Genomic DNA, 16,559 nt, shown 5'->3' on the forward strand with positions numbered 1-16,559 from the left:
TTATAGGGATCTAGTCCAGATGGGTACCACCCCTTCCCCCCATCTACCTAAGCTCTAGGAAAGAGAAGCTTAGTCTTTGATTTTTCCAAGTCATAAGAAGCCACTTAACTCATGACTTGATCTGGCTGCCAAGTAAGAAACTCAGAAGAGCAGGATAAGCCCTAACGAAAACATTCTGATGGAGTGCAGCATCATGGCCACTGAAGGCATCAAATTCACATTAAATCGTGCCCAAAGAGCTCCAACATAAGGCCACTTAAGCCCTTCAAGGACGGCATACAAAAGATTAGGAGGCAAATAGTGTTTCTAAGGCTAAATCAGTAACAGTGGAATACCAATGTGCATTGCTTCAGGATTTTGAGAAGCTGCCATTTGGTGGCACAAGGGGTGACCCAGATCAAAGCCTCCCTCCAAACATGGTAGAATTTGTGAATTGCTGTGGCTGAAAAAGAGCCTCTCTACACATAGGCTAGGGCTAGCTTGACAGACACAAAGTCTATCAATCCCCAGGCCACACCTGTCAGGACCTGCCATGGAAAGGTTACTTCCATGCTACAAGGAGGAAACGGAAGAGGGTAGACATATCTAGCTACTGATACTCACTCTTGCAAAATTTTGCTGTCAGTGGTTTGAGGGTATCCAAAATCCATTAATTCATCTAGTAATTCATAAATAATAACAAAATTATCACGAATGCTCTCTTCTTCCAACTCTTTGAAATATTCAGAAAATACCTAAAATGAAAGAGAGAGAAAACACATGAAAAGTTCACAGCTGATTCCTACATATCTCTCACTCCCCTACTTGGAAAGGTACTTGGTGGTCTGGCCTATGTTTCACTCTTGAAACATCTGTGCTGGGACAATGAAACATTTAATTTCCTCATTTCTGTGCTAAGGATGGAACATCAAGTAGGAGAAGGAGAAGTTCAACCCTGGCTAGAAGACAGAAAACTAGCTGGTCTAAAACCAAGTTTTAGCAACCAAGTTGCAGCATACTCCTGCAACCACCTGGGTCCTCTTCTTTCTACACATTTCCTCTCTTCTGTCACCTTTAGGAGACCCTATGACTCTCAAATCTAGACCTTGGGCAAATATGTCATACCTCTAATGTGCTGTTCCTTCCTGATCACCTTTCCCAATTCTCAGTCAAGCCCTCATAACCTAGAGTACTGTAATAGTCTGCCAAACTATTTCTCTGCCTCAGGCTCTCTCATCTCCAATCTCTTTTACCATAGTAATTTTCCTAAATTATGCTCAGATCTGATCACATCTTCCCCGCTTGCTCAAAAGCCTTCAGCAATGTGCCCTTGCTTATAAATTCCCAAACCTGGTATTTAAGGCTTTCTACTTCTACCTTCCTTTGTTAGCCGTATTTCCCAGTGCTCCCACATGTATTATTATTGTTATTCTTATTGTTATTACACATTCCAGACTGCCCTCAATCCATTCTGCCCTTTCTTGCCTCTGTTTGCTCATGCAGGCCATTCCTTAAGCCTAGAATAGCATCCCACTCCTTGCACCGATCTCCGCCTTCCAAGAAATCTTCTTTTATCTCCCTCTACCTGGACATGATCTCTCTCAGGGAACACTGCCAAAGAGCATTCTCACTCACACCCCCACACCACCTTGATTTTCCAGTTCAAACTGTTCCCCATTACTATTCTCTCCTCCACCTCTGTAGGACTCTTGTCAAGGTCCAAGGTGCAACCTCTGTAGAGTACTGCCCTCTGGGGGACAAAGGGCATATGACAAGGGTTATATTGAGGTTGCCTGCGCAAGGTGAAAGAAGTTGTATTTTCAGAGAAAGGAAAACCCAATTTCCCAATTTGCCACTTACCTGTACTACCTTGTAAAGAAAGGCAAACACCAGTGACACACAGGCATTCTTTTTAGATGTTGCAACCACTGACAGAAAACCTATTAAGGAGCCTTCAAAGGGAGTACATTTGGAAAGGTCTGCTAATCATTTACTCTGCCACAGGCCAAAAGAGCTCATGGGATTGTGTGGTAACTCAGATCACACTGTAGATCAATCATCAACAGGACATATGTGGCAGCGGTCCTTAAATGCTTCAAAGAGAAGGGCACAAATCACATGAAACCTTCTCCCTAACCTCTAAGGCCTGACTCAAGACTCAGGTCCATCAGAATGCCGTACAGAATTTATTCCCTCTCTCTCCCAGTCTGTGACTTTCTCTTTCTTGTTATGTCCCTATATATAAGTGTTAAAGCACTTGTGTTCAGGTTGTGGCCTGCTATTTTGTCGAGTGCTTACTAACGAAAGGCTGTGTAGTGCAATGGCAAGACCGCCGGGAGAAGCTCAAAGTCTGTGCTCTGGGGCTGTTACTCACTCCATAGGGACTTGGGTGAGTCTCTTTACTTTTCTGAGCTTCAATTTCTCCACCTGTAAAATGGAATTAATAATACCTGACTGAGTAGTTGAGAGGGGTGACAAAAATCTAAAGCATTACTACCCACTCACCATGAGGAAAGCACTTTGTAAACCTTTCAATGCTATATAAATATGTAAATTGTTATTCTAGTCATTTTAGACCTTGGTTCTTGACCTGAATGTGAACCAGTCTGTGAACTTTCTTTTAAAAAATATTTTATAATATTATTTCAATACCACTGGTTTCCCTTAGTAATTATATATATTTTATTTTATGTACATAAAAACATGATTCTGAGAAGGGGTCCACAGTCTTCACCAGGCTGCCAAAGGGGCCCACAACAGACAAAAAGTTAAGAACCTCTGCTCTAGACAGATGTCTAGAATTTAATTCTAATCTGTACTTTTTTAGTGCTCTTTATCCTTGCAATGTGCCTGTAAAGGGGTTTGGCCCTCCCCCACCAGGTAAGCCTTCCAGCAAGGACAGCCAAGGGGCAGGGGCAAAATACATTCCATCCTGTTTCATCACCCTCCTCCCTGCCATAGTCTGGCAGGTGCAGAGGACTGAGGAGGTACACTGCCCTCATGGCTGCTTAGTCTCCAGCTTCTTCTGTCTTCAGTATACATACTCAATCCTTACACTAAACTCAATGAAAAAGGTCAGGCACATACAGTCTCCATTAGGGTGGAAACATTTAGGAGCTTCCCAGAGCTTTCTCTTCCTGGTGCTCTATTTAGGTCTTTCTGACAACTATCATTTCTCCTAGATTCTTTCCTTCATGCTTAGGCTCTGAGCATGATGGGCATTTTAGTGGCACAGCTGTGATAAGTCAGACCTAGCTGGGATGTCTGCTTCAGGGAGTAAGGATGCTGCCTGCTTACATTATGGGCTGTCCATGGATAAAGAGTATCTTTCAAGTAGGAATGGAACAGCTTTTATAACTGAATTCTAAACCTCATTCCCTAATAGTGTCAAACTCCAGATTTGTCAGGAGGAATAAGGCCTCACAGTCCGATGTCATTAGTCCCTTCTTGCTTAGGGTCATTTCAAGTGATGGCAGTAGAGAAGAGAAGAAAAGGGTTACTACTGTAACAGTTCTGGTACGTGACCTGCAATAGAGAATAAGTACCAAAAAAACCACAAGTTGAACTAGGCCTGGGGTCATTTTTTACACTGTGTTAAAGAGAGTTATTCTTTAATATGATCAGATTTGCAGGAATAACAAGATGCTTGAAAATAGGGCATTTACAGAGTTCAGAAACAGGTACCCTGGCTCAGACAGGAGTAAAGGGGAATTATAGAAAAGAACAAGGGATGTTGGGAAATAAAGCAGCATTAACATGGACCTGAGAAATGATCAAATGAGTCTGTGTGTTGGTGTGTGTATACAGAAAGGAGGCTGGGGAAGTCCATAAAATATAGAATGTCAGAGATAAAAAGAACTTCAGAGATCACCTAATTAATTTTTTTTTCCCATTTTACAGGGTAAGGAAATTAAGGCAAAGAGAAGGGAAGGGACCTGCCCAAGCTTACACTGTAAATTAGTGATATTGCTGAGGATAAAAACCCAGGTTTCGTAGCTCTAGTCACATACCAAAGGTTCTCTTTGGGAATAACCTGGGGTCACTAGAGGTATTCCCCAAAAGGATACAATATAAATTATTGTGTTTAATCCACATAAAACGAACTCCTCCATGGGCCAAGATGGGAGATAGCATCCCTTCTTCTTCCTTTTCCATCAGGATTGGCATGAAATGCTCCACCTCTGACATGTCCACGTCTCCTCGGTAATTTCGACAGATAAGCACCTGTAAAAGAAAAAGCATCTGATTACATTTCCAATTCAATCTTCTGAACCACCAAGAGTCATTATATATGCTCTCTTGTTCTCTTTTGAGACTTTACTAGGAGGGCCACGTCCTCCTTCCTTCAGCCCTGCCCTAAACTATTCCCGACTCCTGGGCTCTTCAGTCAAGACTGTGAGACTCCCCTGGAAGATAAGACCGTGTAGTCTCTGGTAAACTAACATTTTATTTTGAGCCCTGGGACTGCCTTATTCTGCCATCTTAGTTCTGGTCCTTTCCTATGATAAAGAAATCTTAACTTCCTGTTCCTCTCATTCCAGTTGCTCACAACTACTACGTGCATGCCCCCTTTGCCCTGCCCCCTTGGTGCGGCTCATCCCCTTCCCCTCTCCAGTCCTTGTTATTCTTTGCCTGCCCCTTCTGCTGCGCCTCCCTGGAGTCTCCACTCTATTGTTAAGCTCTCCTTTATGCTAGATATTTCTCTCTGACACTGAATGAGACCTGGCTTTCTTTTAAAGACACCAAACCTGTCTCTATCCTTTTTAGTGACGGCTGTTCCCTTACCTTACACCTGAAGCACATCACCTGGCACAGAGTAAATGCTTGTCAACTGACCGAAGACTCCCAGCATCAGGAGGACCCCCACTGCCACTTTCCGAACCTGGCTCTACATACCTTCTAGCAATTGTCTGAGATCTTTCTTCTCTTTCTCCCATCGTCAAACTCCAAGAAAAAGCTATTTACATTTGTTGCCTCTACTCTCTTTCTTCTCACTCGTTCCTAACGCTTTACATTTGGTTCCTGATCTCATTACTCAACTGACACTGCTCTTTCCAAAGCTATTAACAATCTTTTAATTGCCAAATATGACAGTCTCTTCTCAGTCTTAATCCTTGACCTCTTCCTTCTCTATTTGACGCTGTTTACCACACTCTCTTCCTGGACCCTTGTCTGAGGATCAGGCCATCCTCACCTTCACCCTCGACAGCAGAGAACAAAAACTGCTGATGTCCATTACTCTGTGGCTGGACTCCAGCAGTGCCTGCCCAGCATGCTTCCTGACACATCTTTCACTTCTTCTGGGACTCCCACCATTGATTCTACTCCAAGAACTGAACTGGAGTCAAGGCCAGTGACGCCTCAAGCACCCCAAGAAAAACTGGCTCTGCTACTTCCTAGTGTGGGACTTCGTGCACAACACTTCATCTTTCTGGACCTCAGTTCCCTCCTCCCTCCAGTTTAAAAGGAGGGAGATGAAATAGTGATCCCTAAGGTCCCTTTCCAGGTATCAATACTGTGAACCCTCTTCTCCTCTATGTTCTCCCTCTCCAGCTCATGGAAAAATTTAATACTACCACCTTGGGAGGAAAAAGTAAGAAAGAAAAAAAAAATTCTAAGGTACATGAGAATGGATTAAGGGTGGTAATCAGTCTAAGAGTGGGAACACCTTAATCTAGGTAAGGTTATTGCCTTTCTGTAAGCTCCAGATCAAATGGTTTGGGGAAATGGTTGCCCCCAAGGTGCACCAACATTTTAAATAACTACTTTTCTGTCGGTCAATAAGCATTTATTAACGGATGGAAATGGAAAGAAGTAACAAGCCCGCCATCCCCAGAGGTGAGAGAACAGCCTGCTTCCCTGCATAGTGGAAAGAACACTGGATTTGGAACCCAGCCCTGCTGCCTATTACTAATATGACCTTGGGCAAGTTACAGTCCTACTTTAGACTTCAGTTTCTAATGTTTATTAGCACTGTACTTGGCACTTAGTTAAGACCTAAATAAAAGCTTTTCATTCATATGTAAAAAAAAAATAAGCATTTATTAAACACCTCCTACAGGATGGCACAGGGCTAAGCTTTGGGGATACAAAGAAAGACAAAAAACAGTCCCTGCTCTCAAAGAGCTCCCAGTCTAATGCGGGAGTCAACATGCAAACAACTGTGAATAAACAAACTAAATGCAGGATAAATTGGAGCTAAACAACAGAGGAAAGGCACTACCATTAAGGGGAACCAGGAAAGGCTTCTTGTAGAAGAGAGATTTTGGCAGAAACATGAAGGAAGCCAGGGAAGCCAGGAAGAGGAAATGAGGAGGGGAGAATTCCAGGCATAGGGGATAGTCAGTAAAAATGCCCTGAGTTGGAAGATGGAGTCTCTTCTTTGAGGAACAGCAAGGAGACCGGTGATACCTAACTACAGAATATGTTACAATGTTAATTAACAGTTTTGGGAGAGTTCTGATCAATTGCCTTTTATTAATAATAGCTGACATTCATATAGCACTTTTAAACGTTACAATATGCTTTATGTGCATGCTTCATTTGAGCCTCCTAACAACCCTGTGAGGTAGACAGTGCAGGTATTATTATTCCCTTTTTTTATGGTAATTTTTATTTTTTTTTTTTTGTTTTCAACATTGACTTCCACAAGATTTTGAGTTCCAAATTTTCACCCCATCTCGCCCCTCCCCCCACCCCAAGATGGCATGCATTTTGAATACCCCTTCCCCTAGTCTGCCTTCCCTTCTATCTCTCCCTCCCTTATCTTATCCCCTTCCCCTTCAATTTTCCTGTAGGGCAGGATGGATTTCTGTACCCCATTTCCTGTATTTCTTATTTCCCAGTTGCATGTGGAAACATTTTTTTTTAAACATGTGTTTTTAAAACTTTGGGTTCCAAATTTTCTCCCTTCCTCCCTCCCTACCCACCTTCATTGATAAGGCAAGCAACTAAATACAGGTTATATATGTGCAGTTATATCATCCCTTTTTTATTGATGAGAAGACACTCAACAAGATTAAGTGACTTGCTCACGATCACAGAGTTTGTATGTACGACATACATTTTTGTACACAGGTGGTCTTATCGTCAATAACCTCCTTGAGATAAAGTCCCAATGGTGACATTAGAGACATTACTGGGTCATAGGATCATAGCTCATCAGTTCACAGATTCAGATCACTGACACAGGCTAGGAAGACATATAGTTAGTAGTTACTGACTGATCAATCGACCAACCTAGTCAAAAATCTCCTATCCTTTAGAGAAATTAAAAATATTTGTTTTGTTTTTTGTTTTAATTGCTAATGGGATTCTGAGGGAGCTAAGAAGCTACAGAGCAATAAAGCGAGTGACTTGTTTGATTGGAGTGAAGAGGAGGGGTTTGCCTCTTTCCTTTTAGCACTTTTCATTCTTGGTAGGAAAACAGCATGACTAGCACTGTTGCAATGCTGCAAAGCCTGTTGAGTGGTCTGATCTGAAACATCAACATTGGACACTGACCAAAGCCAACATCCAATGCATAATCCATTGTTGAATCTCCTTTCCCTGGAACTGCTTTTAAATAAGTGCCCAGACCATAGTGAGGAGATGATTTAAGTGTTTCATGCAAAAAGTAAACCAACCATAACGTGTATATGTCCCCATTTCTTCTTTATAAGGTTCTTTTTCCTTCTGACACTTAGTATGCAGGTAGATGGAGCATTTCTTAAGCACTTACTATGTTGCAGGCACTGTACTAAGCACTGTGGATACAAATACAAGCAAAAAAGACAATTTCTAACCCTACTTTCAAGGAGCTTACATTCTAATGGAAGAAGGCAAAACATACAGGGGTTCTGGAATTTGAGGGGTTGAAGTAGCTAGGAGGTGAAATCTAGAGAGTGAGAAGTGAGCTAGAGCTAAGTGAGAATGGCCTGGGTGCCAGAAATGGTAAACTGGTGGTCCAGGTCAGGGACTCTCCAATCAGAAGAAAGGGCCCCATAGGACAGGCATCTCTACAGTGAGAAGGCCACTGATGAAAAGGTGAAATCCAAAGTATCAGGAATGTGGTTGGGAGTAGAATGAATTTCAGAATTTGATTCTCAGTATCTAAAAATAATCATTCCTTTAGTGGGGTGAATTCCAAATTATCTTTGTCTTGTCTTTCCCAAGCTTGCTGACAACAGAGGTGTCCATGTACATTTGGTACCTGGGAGTACCAAGGAAGAAGGACTTGAAGAGTCTAGATATGAAGGGAGAAGAGGCCAGAACAGTACTGTTTAGAAAGAAGTGACTTTAAGAGGGATGTGTGATTGCTAGAATTCATTCGAAGGAAGGTTACAGGATCTCAACTGGAATTTCAGCTAATGGTTCATCTAATGGTTCAGCTAATGATCATCTAATCTAGCCCATCTCTGAAACCATTAGCTGAAAGAAGGAGGGGTATTTATACTGGATACCAGAAACCTTGGTGGCTCCGGAGCATAATCACCGTCTTCAAATATCTGAAGATTTTCATGTGGAAGAGGCAGAAGACTTATGGTGACCCCAAGAGCCAGGCATCCAGAGCCCTGGATTCTGGTCCTATCTCTGTCTTTCCTTCCTCTTTTGTGGCCTTCTAAGCTGCTTCCTCCCTCTGGACTTCTGTTCTCTCATTTGGATATGAGCAAACAACTTAAATGGACAAGTGTGGTGGTATGCTCGTGAGGCTTTGCTGACAGGCAGGGAAGGAAAGTGGAGCTATTTTTTAATTTAGGTATGAGAGTTTTTTTCCTAAATGACAGAATTAATTAGTTCATTGACCTACACAAGAAAGATCTTTTCATTACAACTGATGGTCAGCAGTGAGTACCTGAGAGGAAGTCTGGCAATATCTGTTGAATCTACTCATTCCATTTTTTTTTTTTTTTGGCTAGGCAATGGGGTTAAGTGACTTGCCCAGGGTCACACAGCTAGTAAGTGTCAAGTGTTTGGTCTGAGGCCGAATTTGACCTCAGGTCCTCCTGAATTCTGGGCCGGTGCTCTATCCACTGCGCCACCTAGATGCCCCCTCCTCATTCCATTTTAATAAACATTTTAAAATGACTGCTATATGCTGACAGGATGTAAGTTTCTGGAGGGCAGAGGTTGTTTCATTTTTGTCTTTATATTTCTAGTGCCTGGCACATAGTAAATATTTCATAAATGTTTGTTGATCAATTACAGGACCTTCTACTGTGCTGTAGAGGAGATTTCTTTTTAATTCAATACAAATCTATGTAAGGCACAGTGCTATATAGCGCTATGTAAGGCAAAGTGCTATAAGAATATCAGCTATTATTAATAAAGGGCAATTGATAAGAATTCTCCCCAAACTGTTTATTAACATTATCTATAAATAACAAAAAAAGCTTTATCTGTAATAACAAACTATGTGTCCAATGACTGGCGAGCTGAACAAATAATGGTATATGAACATAATGGAAAATTATTAGGCCATAAAGAACACCAAATATAAAGAATTCAGAGAATTATGAGAAGATTCATATGAAGTGATACAGAGTGAAGGAAGCAGAGCCAAAAGAACAATATACACAATTTCAGTAAATAAATACTGGAGAATAGACACTGGAGAAGCAGTGAAATTCTGGTCAAAAATAATGTCAATGTTATACTGCCTAAGTTAAAGGACACATCTTAACTTTCTGTTAATAATCAATAAACTTACTTTTCTTCTCCAGAGAATGTACTCTGTAGAGGGATTTGTTTGGGCATTTATTGGGAATTATATGTGGCATCAAAAATATATATATCAAATACAATTTATTTAAGCCAAACTGAGGTCCTATAAGAATGATACTAAGAACACTAAAATTCAGAATGAACTAAGACTGTCAAGGAAAGCTAAGGACAACAAAAAAGATTTTTAAAAGCTATACTGAAGAAAAGAGTTAGGAAGTATTCAATGTAGATGGGACAATGATAATGAATGGAGAGAAGACAATTATTCAACTATGACTTTGCTTCTGTTTCTCTGCCAAGGAGAATGGTCTTTGGACAGAACAACTGGAGAAACACTAAAAGAGCACCTAGCTGCCCTTCGATGAGTTCAAGTGACTAGGCTCAGGTAAATTACATTCTAGGATATTGAAAGAACTTTTCAGATGCCATTTCTGAGCCATCTTTAAAGGATCACACAGAAGATGTGGGATGCTGAAGCTAGAGAAAGGCAAATGTCTCTATTTTCATAAAAGGGAAAAGAGTAGTGTATGAAACCCATAGTCCAATAAGCTTGGCTTTAACTCCTGGAAAAATTCTAGAACGTATTACTGAAAGGGGTCTATCTCAGTGCTGGTGAACATTTAGAAAAGAAAGTGGAGATCACAAAGTGCCACACTTTCACCAGAAACAGGTCATGCTAGACTAACTAACTTCATTTCCTCTTTTGACAGGATAGATCAGGGGACTATTGTAGATATAGTTTACTTCCCTTTAGCAAAGCATTTGATGAAGACCCTCATGATATTTGTGAAGGCAAGATGGAGAGGTATGGGCTCGGCAGTAACACAATTAGATGGGTTCATAACTGGCTGAATGGCCATACCCAAAACTTAGCAAAAGACTCTACTGTAGTGTCCATCGAATTTGTGCTTGCCTCTGTGCTATTTAATATTTTCATCAATAAGCTGGAAAATGGTATACATGGCATGCTTATCAAAAAAGCAAAAAGCACAAAGCTAGGAGAGGCAGCCAGCAGGTTAACCTGTAGAGCCAGGACCCAAAAAATACTTGACAGTCTAAGACACTGGGCCAAATTTAATATGATGAAATTTAATAGATTAATGGAAAGTCTTCCACTTGGATTTTAAAAAATCAACTACTCAAGCTGGAGGAGGCATGGCTAAGCAACAATTCACATGAAAAAGATTTTGTGGTTTCAGTGGGCTGCAAGCTGAATACGAGTCAACAGTGTGACAAGACAGCCAAATGATTTTAGGCTACGCTAAGAGGCACAGGTATTCAGAAAGGGGGAGCAGATATCCTCTACTGAGTTTACTCTGTTTTGGTCAGGCCACATTTGGAGTACTGTTTTTGATTCTGCATGTCATGTTTTAAGAAGGGCATTAACAAGCTGGAGAATGCCCCAGGGAGGGGGAAAAAAGAACTGTGAAGGACCTTGAATTCGCATCATGTGATGACTTGTTGGAGGAACCAGGGATCTTTATATCAGAGAAGAGGCTTAGGAGGGATATGATAGCTATCTTCTATTATCTGAATGGCAGTCACCTGGAAAGAGGGATAACACTTGTTATTTTTAGGTCCAGGGACAATGCGGAAGCTGCAAAGAAGAAATTTTAGTCGTGGTGTCAAAGAAAAATTTCCTAACAATGAGAACTAACCCAAAGTGCAATGGGACGCACTAAGACAAAGATGGTTTTCCTTCACTAGAGGTTTTCAAGCAAAGACTGGATGATCAACCTACCTGCGACAACACAGAGATTTGTATTCAGGTCAGGATTAGGATAGATGGCCTCTAGGAACTCTGGGGTCCTGCATCCAACATAAAGCTCAGGGGCCTCCACCAGGCACTCTCAACATGCCACAGCCTGGCACCACCCCACTTTGTCAAACATTCTTCCAATCTATACTCTCTAGACTCCAGTCAAACTGGACAGTTCCCCGTGGTCCCAAACCTGCCCCTCCCTTTGTAGCTCTATCTCTGCTTCCTTTGTTCACTGTATTGGGAACGCTCTCCCTTCTCATCTCTACTTGTTCTCAGCTCCCTAAAGGCTAACTCAGATGCCACCTCTGAGCACGTTGCCCCTCCTCCCCCAAATCCTCCCATTTCTCTTTGTATCTCTCTAACGCACTTAACATGGACCTTGGCATGTACGATCACCACGGCATTTTATCTTCCTCCTAGACTGACTCAGCTCCTCGATGACGTGGCCACGTTCAGCTCTAAACTCCCCTTCTCTAGAGGCAACATGGTAGAGTGGGAAAAGTCCGGCTGGGTCTGGGAGGACCTGGGATTAAATCCCATCTGATGCTCCTCATTTGAACCATGACGTCCCTTCCGCCTCCACCTCTGGGATCCCATGACAAAGTAGAGACTGCCTCTTGCCTTTCTTCGTATCCCCAGAGTTTAGCCCGGTGCCTGGCACATAGTAGGCGCTTAATAAATGCTTCTAGGTTGACTGCACACAGCAGGTGCTGCCTAAGTGCTCGTGGATGTGATGGCCTGCCTTGGGGCGGGGGTTGCAGCCAGATGTGGTAGGGCGGCAGTCAAAAGCTTTCCTAGGGAACACTGACAGACTGACAGGGACCTGGAGCAGGGTGGGGGAAGTCCCCGCCCCCGCTTTGGGGAGGGGCCGTTACCAGGCAACGCGGAGGGGGCAAGCGGCGCTGGCCGGCCCGGGTTTCCCTACCTTGCCCTTTAGGTCTAGCACATACACTGCGCTGGCCGACATGGCGGCGGCGGCGGCGGCGGGGAGAGGTCGAGGTCGAGGGCGAGGCGCGGCAGCAAGAGAGGCGGCGGCACCGGGGAGAGCAGGCGGGCGCACCCGACCCACGGCACCTCACTTCCACTTCCGCCCTGGAACCGTTATGTCCGGCCTGGGGAAACGGCCTTCGGCCTCTGGCGCACGCGCATGGGAGGAAGACATGGGCGTGCACCGCGTGCGCGCGCCGCCGGGGCGCAGGCGCACTGAACTCTGAAGAAGCCATTTGTCCTCCTGGAGGTCTGGCGGCAACCGAGCCGCGTGGCCGAGTAAGCAGCCCCAGGAGGAGGAGACCGAGAGTGACAAGGCCTGCAGGCCCAGCAGATAGTCATAGTATCCATAACGTTGCAGCTGGATGGCGGCTTAGAACTAGCACGTCAGCGCTCGGAAGCTGGGGAGGCAGAGTATGGAATGTCAGAACTGTAGGGCCCCTAGAACAGGGAACGTCAGAGCTTGAAGGGGACCTTAAAGCATAAAATGTCAGGGCTGGAGGGCCCCTGGAACAGGTAACGTCAAAGCTTGAAAGGACCTTAGAGCATAGAGGGTCAGAGCTGAAGGGCCCCTAGAACAGAATGTCAGAGCTGGGTGGGGGCCTTAGAACACGAAGTCACAGCTTGAAGGGCCTCTAGAACACGTCAGAGCTGGAGGGCCCCCAGAACAGAATGTCACAGCTTGAAGGGTCCTTAGAGCATAGAATGTCAGAGCTGGAGGGCCCCTGGAACAGAATGTCAGAGCTGGGAAGGCCCTCAAACTTGCCTAGGTTCACAGAGCCTATGTCAAAGGTGGGATTTGAAAGCAGGGTCTTCCTGAGTCCAAAGATAGGTACTGCATCACATCCACTACATCCCATGGCTCTCTTAATTTGGATTCCTTTCTATGTCCTTTACTGAACTCACATTCCAGTCCAGGAAGCTTTCCCTGATTGCCATGGTTGACCACCTTCACTTCAGACCTCACATAACCCTCTCTCCAAGATATTTCTCTCGTAAGATTGCATAGTATTGTCACCTGAATTTCTTTTATCCCCTACTAGGCTTTAAGCCCTATGAAGGCAGGGAACTGTTTTTATCTAAACTTTTTATTTTCTCCATCACCTAGAAGCAGTGCTGCTCTGCATGTAGAAAGGAATAATAATAGCTAACATTTATATAGCATTTACTGGCCAGGCTCTGTGCTAAGCACTTTACAATTATTACCTCATTTGATCCTCACAACAACCCTGAGAGGCAAGTTCTATTATTATTCCCATTTTACAGATGAGGAAGCTAAGGCAAACTGGGGTTAAGTGATTTGCTCAGGGTCATACAGTTAGTGTCTGAATTTGAGCTCAGGTCTTCTGACTCCAGGCCTAGCAGTCTGTGCATTATGTGCACACAGTCTGTGCAACACAGTATTTGTTGAAAGAGCATAGAATTTCAGAACTAGAAAGTGATATACCCAAGTAAGTGACTAGCATTGCGGCTGAGACCACCACAGTTTGAGGCAGCTGGGGGTGTGAGGGGTGGTGGGAAGTAGGGAGAAACTTGGGCTCGGAGTCAGGAAGACCTGGATTCAAATCCAGCCTCAAACACTTAGTAGCTGTGTGATCCTGGGCAAGTCATTTAACTTTTACTTGCCTCAGTTTCCTCAATTGTAAAATGGTGGGCTAGTAATAGGGTTGTGGTGAGGATCAAATGAGATACTATTTGTAAAATCACTTAGCACAGTACCTTGCACATAGTAGCTGATTAATAAATGCTTATTCCCTTCCCTCTTCCTCTCTGTAGCAGGGATCCTTAATATGGGATCCATGGATAGTTTTAAGGGGCCTGTAAAAGAAAATTATTTTGATTTCAATGTTTCTTTTGTAATTGTACATGTTTTATTGTATGCATTTAAGAACATTTTTATTTTATTGTTGGGACTGGGTCTCCTGTCCTGCCCAGGCTTGACCAGCAGGGCCAGGTCACCCTCTTTTTAGACAGCTTGGTGTCTTTCCTCATCCTCCTCCCCTCCCTTACTCCCTGGGACTCATCATGTTGGTGCTGAACGTGGTGCAAATACCTTGATTAACTTTAGCCCTGGGGCAGCTAGGTGGCGCAGTGGATAAAGCACCAGCATTGGAGTCAGGAGGACCTGAGTTCAAATTCCGCCTCAGACACATAACACTCACTAGCTATGTGACTCTGGGCAAGTCACTTAACCCCAATTGCCTCACCAAAAAAACAAAAAACAAAAACCCCAAAAAACTTCAGCCCCACTGCAAGCTCAGAACTCCCGAGTTCAAGAAATACACCAGCCTAGGCCTCCCCAGTAGCATGGAGGACAGGCCTATGGAACCACACTTGGATAAAATTATGACTGAGAAGGGGTCCATAGGCTTCACCAGACTGCCAGGAAATGCATGACTCCTGCTCTACAGCAGGGTAAACCCCATCATCTTTAGCAGCAACTATCACCCATATTTCAATTCAAATAAACACACTTTAGTACAAGGCCCTTACCTTTATCCCAGGCTGTTGTTTTTCCTTCCTTCACCAGGTCAGTCTTCTCTGGTCTCAGATAACCAGTCATCATTATCTTAAATGTCGCCTCATTCCTCACCCATGCCCTGAGGCCATAAGGCAGGAGATATATTACCAGGCTTTGCATCCTTGGGCCTGAGAGGGTTCTTGCCCAGGGCCACCACCATCATCTCCAGTAGCAGAAGCGACCTTAGATCCCACATATACCAGACTACTCATAGCACAATTTCTTTGTGGTAGTAGAGAATTAGAAACAAAATAGACATCCACTGGGGAATGCCTGAAGAGGCTGCCAGGTGGCACGATGGAGACAGTGTTGCAGCCTAAGTTCAAATGCAGCTTCAGAAACTTATAAGCTGTTATGATCTTGCGTAAGACATGAAATCTGCCTCAGTTTCCTCAACTGTAAAATAAGGGTAATAATCACACCTACCTCCCAGAGCTGTTGTTGAGAATCAAACATTTGATGAAAGTGCTTACCAAGTGCCTGGTACATAGTAGACACTTAATAAATGTTTGTTCCCTCTCCCCCTTCCCTTTTCACCAGTTTACCTCCACACTGGGATTGCGTAGTCTCACTTTGGTTTCTCAATCCCTTATTTCCTTCAGAATTCAGTTCAAGGGTCATTTTCTACATGAAACCTTTCCTGATCCCGGCAGCTGCCAGTCTCTTCCCCTCAGAAATTACCTTTTTATGTATACTTCTGCATGTACATGTTATCTCTCCGACAGAATTAGAAGCAGAGGGCAGGGATTCTTGTTTTATCTTGTGCCTAGTGCATAGCAGGTGCTTAACAAATGTGTTGTGATTGAATGGCTAAAGAAATTGTAGGTCATGAGTTTAATGGATTATTGTATTGTAAGAAATGATGCAGAATTCAGAGAAACATGGGAATATTTGTATGAAGTTGTGCAGAAGGAAGCAAGCAGAACCAGGAAAATCATCTATACCCTGACTACAATCAGTCAGCCAACAAGCATTTATTAAAAGCACTAAGCTAGATGCCAGGGACAGAGACAAACATGAAGCAGCCCCGGCCCTTAAGGAGCTTACATTCTATGGGGAAAACTACATGGAATATTAATTAAATATATGTACAAAATAGATATCATGTAATTTTTGTTTTAGATTAAGTTCCTAGTATCTGGGGCAGGATTCAGAATTTGTAAAGGCTTCATTTGGAAAGTATGATTTCAACAATTTTGAAGGGAACAAGATCATAGGAGACACTGGTGCAGCATGGGAAATAGCCAGTGCCAACGAATGGAGATGATGGAGGGGCTGTAATGTGGGGGAGAACAGCATGGTGGCCAGTTTGGCTGGACTGCAGAACATAGGAAATGGAGTAATAGGTCAATCTAAGAAATAAATAACAAATACACCAAGCCCCTCACTTATGCCATAAATTTCTTTAAATGGGTAAATGTTTTAAAATATAAAAAATCATATCAGGGGCAGCTAGGTGGTGCAGTGGATAGAGCCGGGGCCCTGAAGTTGGGAGGACCCAAGTTCAAATCTGACCTCAGGCCAAACATGTGACACTTACTAGCTGTGTGACCCTGGGCAAGTCACTTAACCCCAACTGCCTAAAAAAAAAAAATCATATCACAAAAA

The 16,559-nt window shown here is 43.4% G+C and overlaps 1 protein-coding gene across 3 annotated transcripts in view; it reads right to left on the minus strand.

The window, feature by feature from the left end:
* AP1M1 (adaptor related protein complex 1 subunit mu 1) overlaps positions 1-12,474 on the minus strand; it is a 28,954-nt gene extending 16,480 nt beyond the window's left edge. Inside the window, exons 1-4 of one of the 3 annotated variants that reach the window (XM_027845384.1) lie at positions 12,369-12,474; positions 4,047-4,203; positions 1,840-1,907; positions 604-734 (exon numbers count right to left, since the gene is read on the minus strand). In XM_027845384.1, coding sequence (XP_027701185.1) covers positions 604-734; positions 1,840-1,907; positions 4,047-4,203; positions 12,369-12,410 — 398 coding nt within the window. In that variant the 5' untranslated portion in view covers positions 12,411-12,474. Of the gene's footprint in view, positions 1-603; positions 735-1,839; positions 1,908-4,046; positions 4,204-5,173; positions 5,231-11,821; positions 12,039-12,368 lie in introns of those variants that run through there. The other 2 variants (XM_027845383.1, XM_027845382.1) reach the window with 2 other exon arrangements.
* Between the last annotated feature and the right edge of the window lie 4,085 nt (positions 12,475-16,559).

This window comes from Vombatus ursinus, unplaced genomic scaffold (genome assembly GCF_900497805.2).
Source record: "Vombatus ursinus unplaced genomic scaffold, bare-nosed wombat genome assembly UNPS02014961.1, whole genome shotgun sequence".
Taxonomy (NCBI): Eukaryota; Metazoa; Chordata; class Mammalia; order Diprotodontia; family Vombatidae; genus Vombatus; species Vombatus ursinus.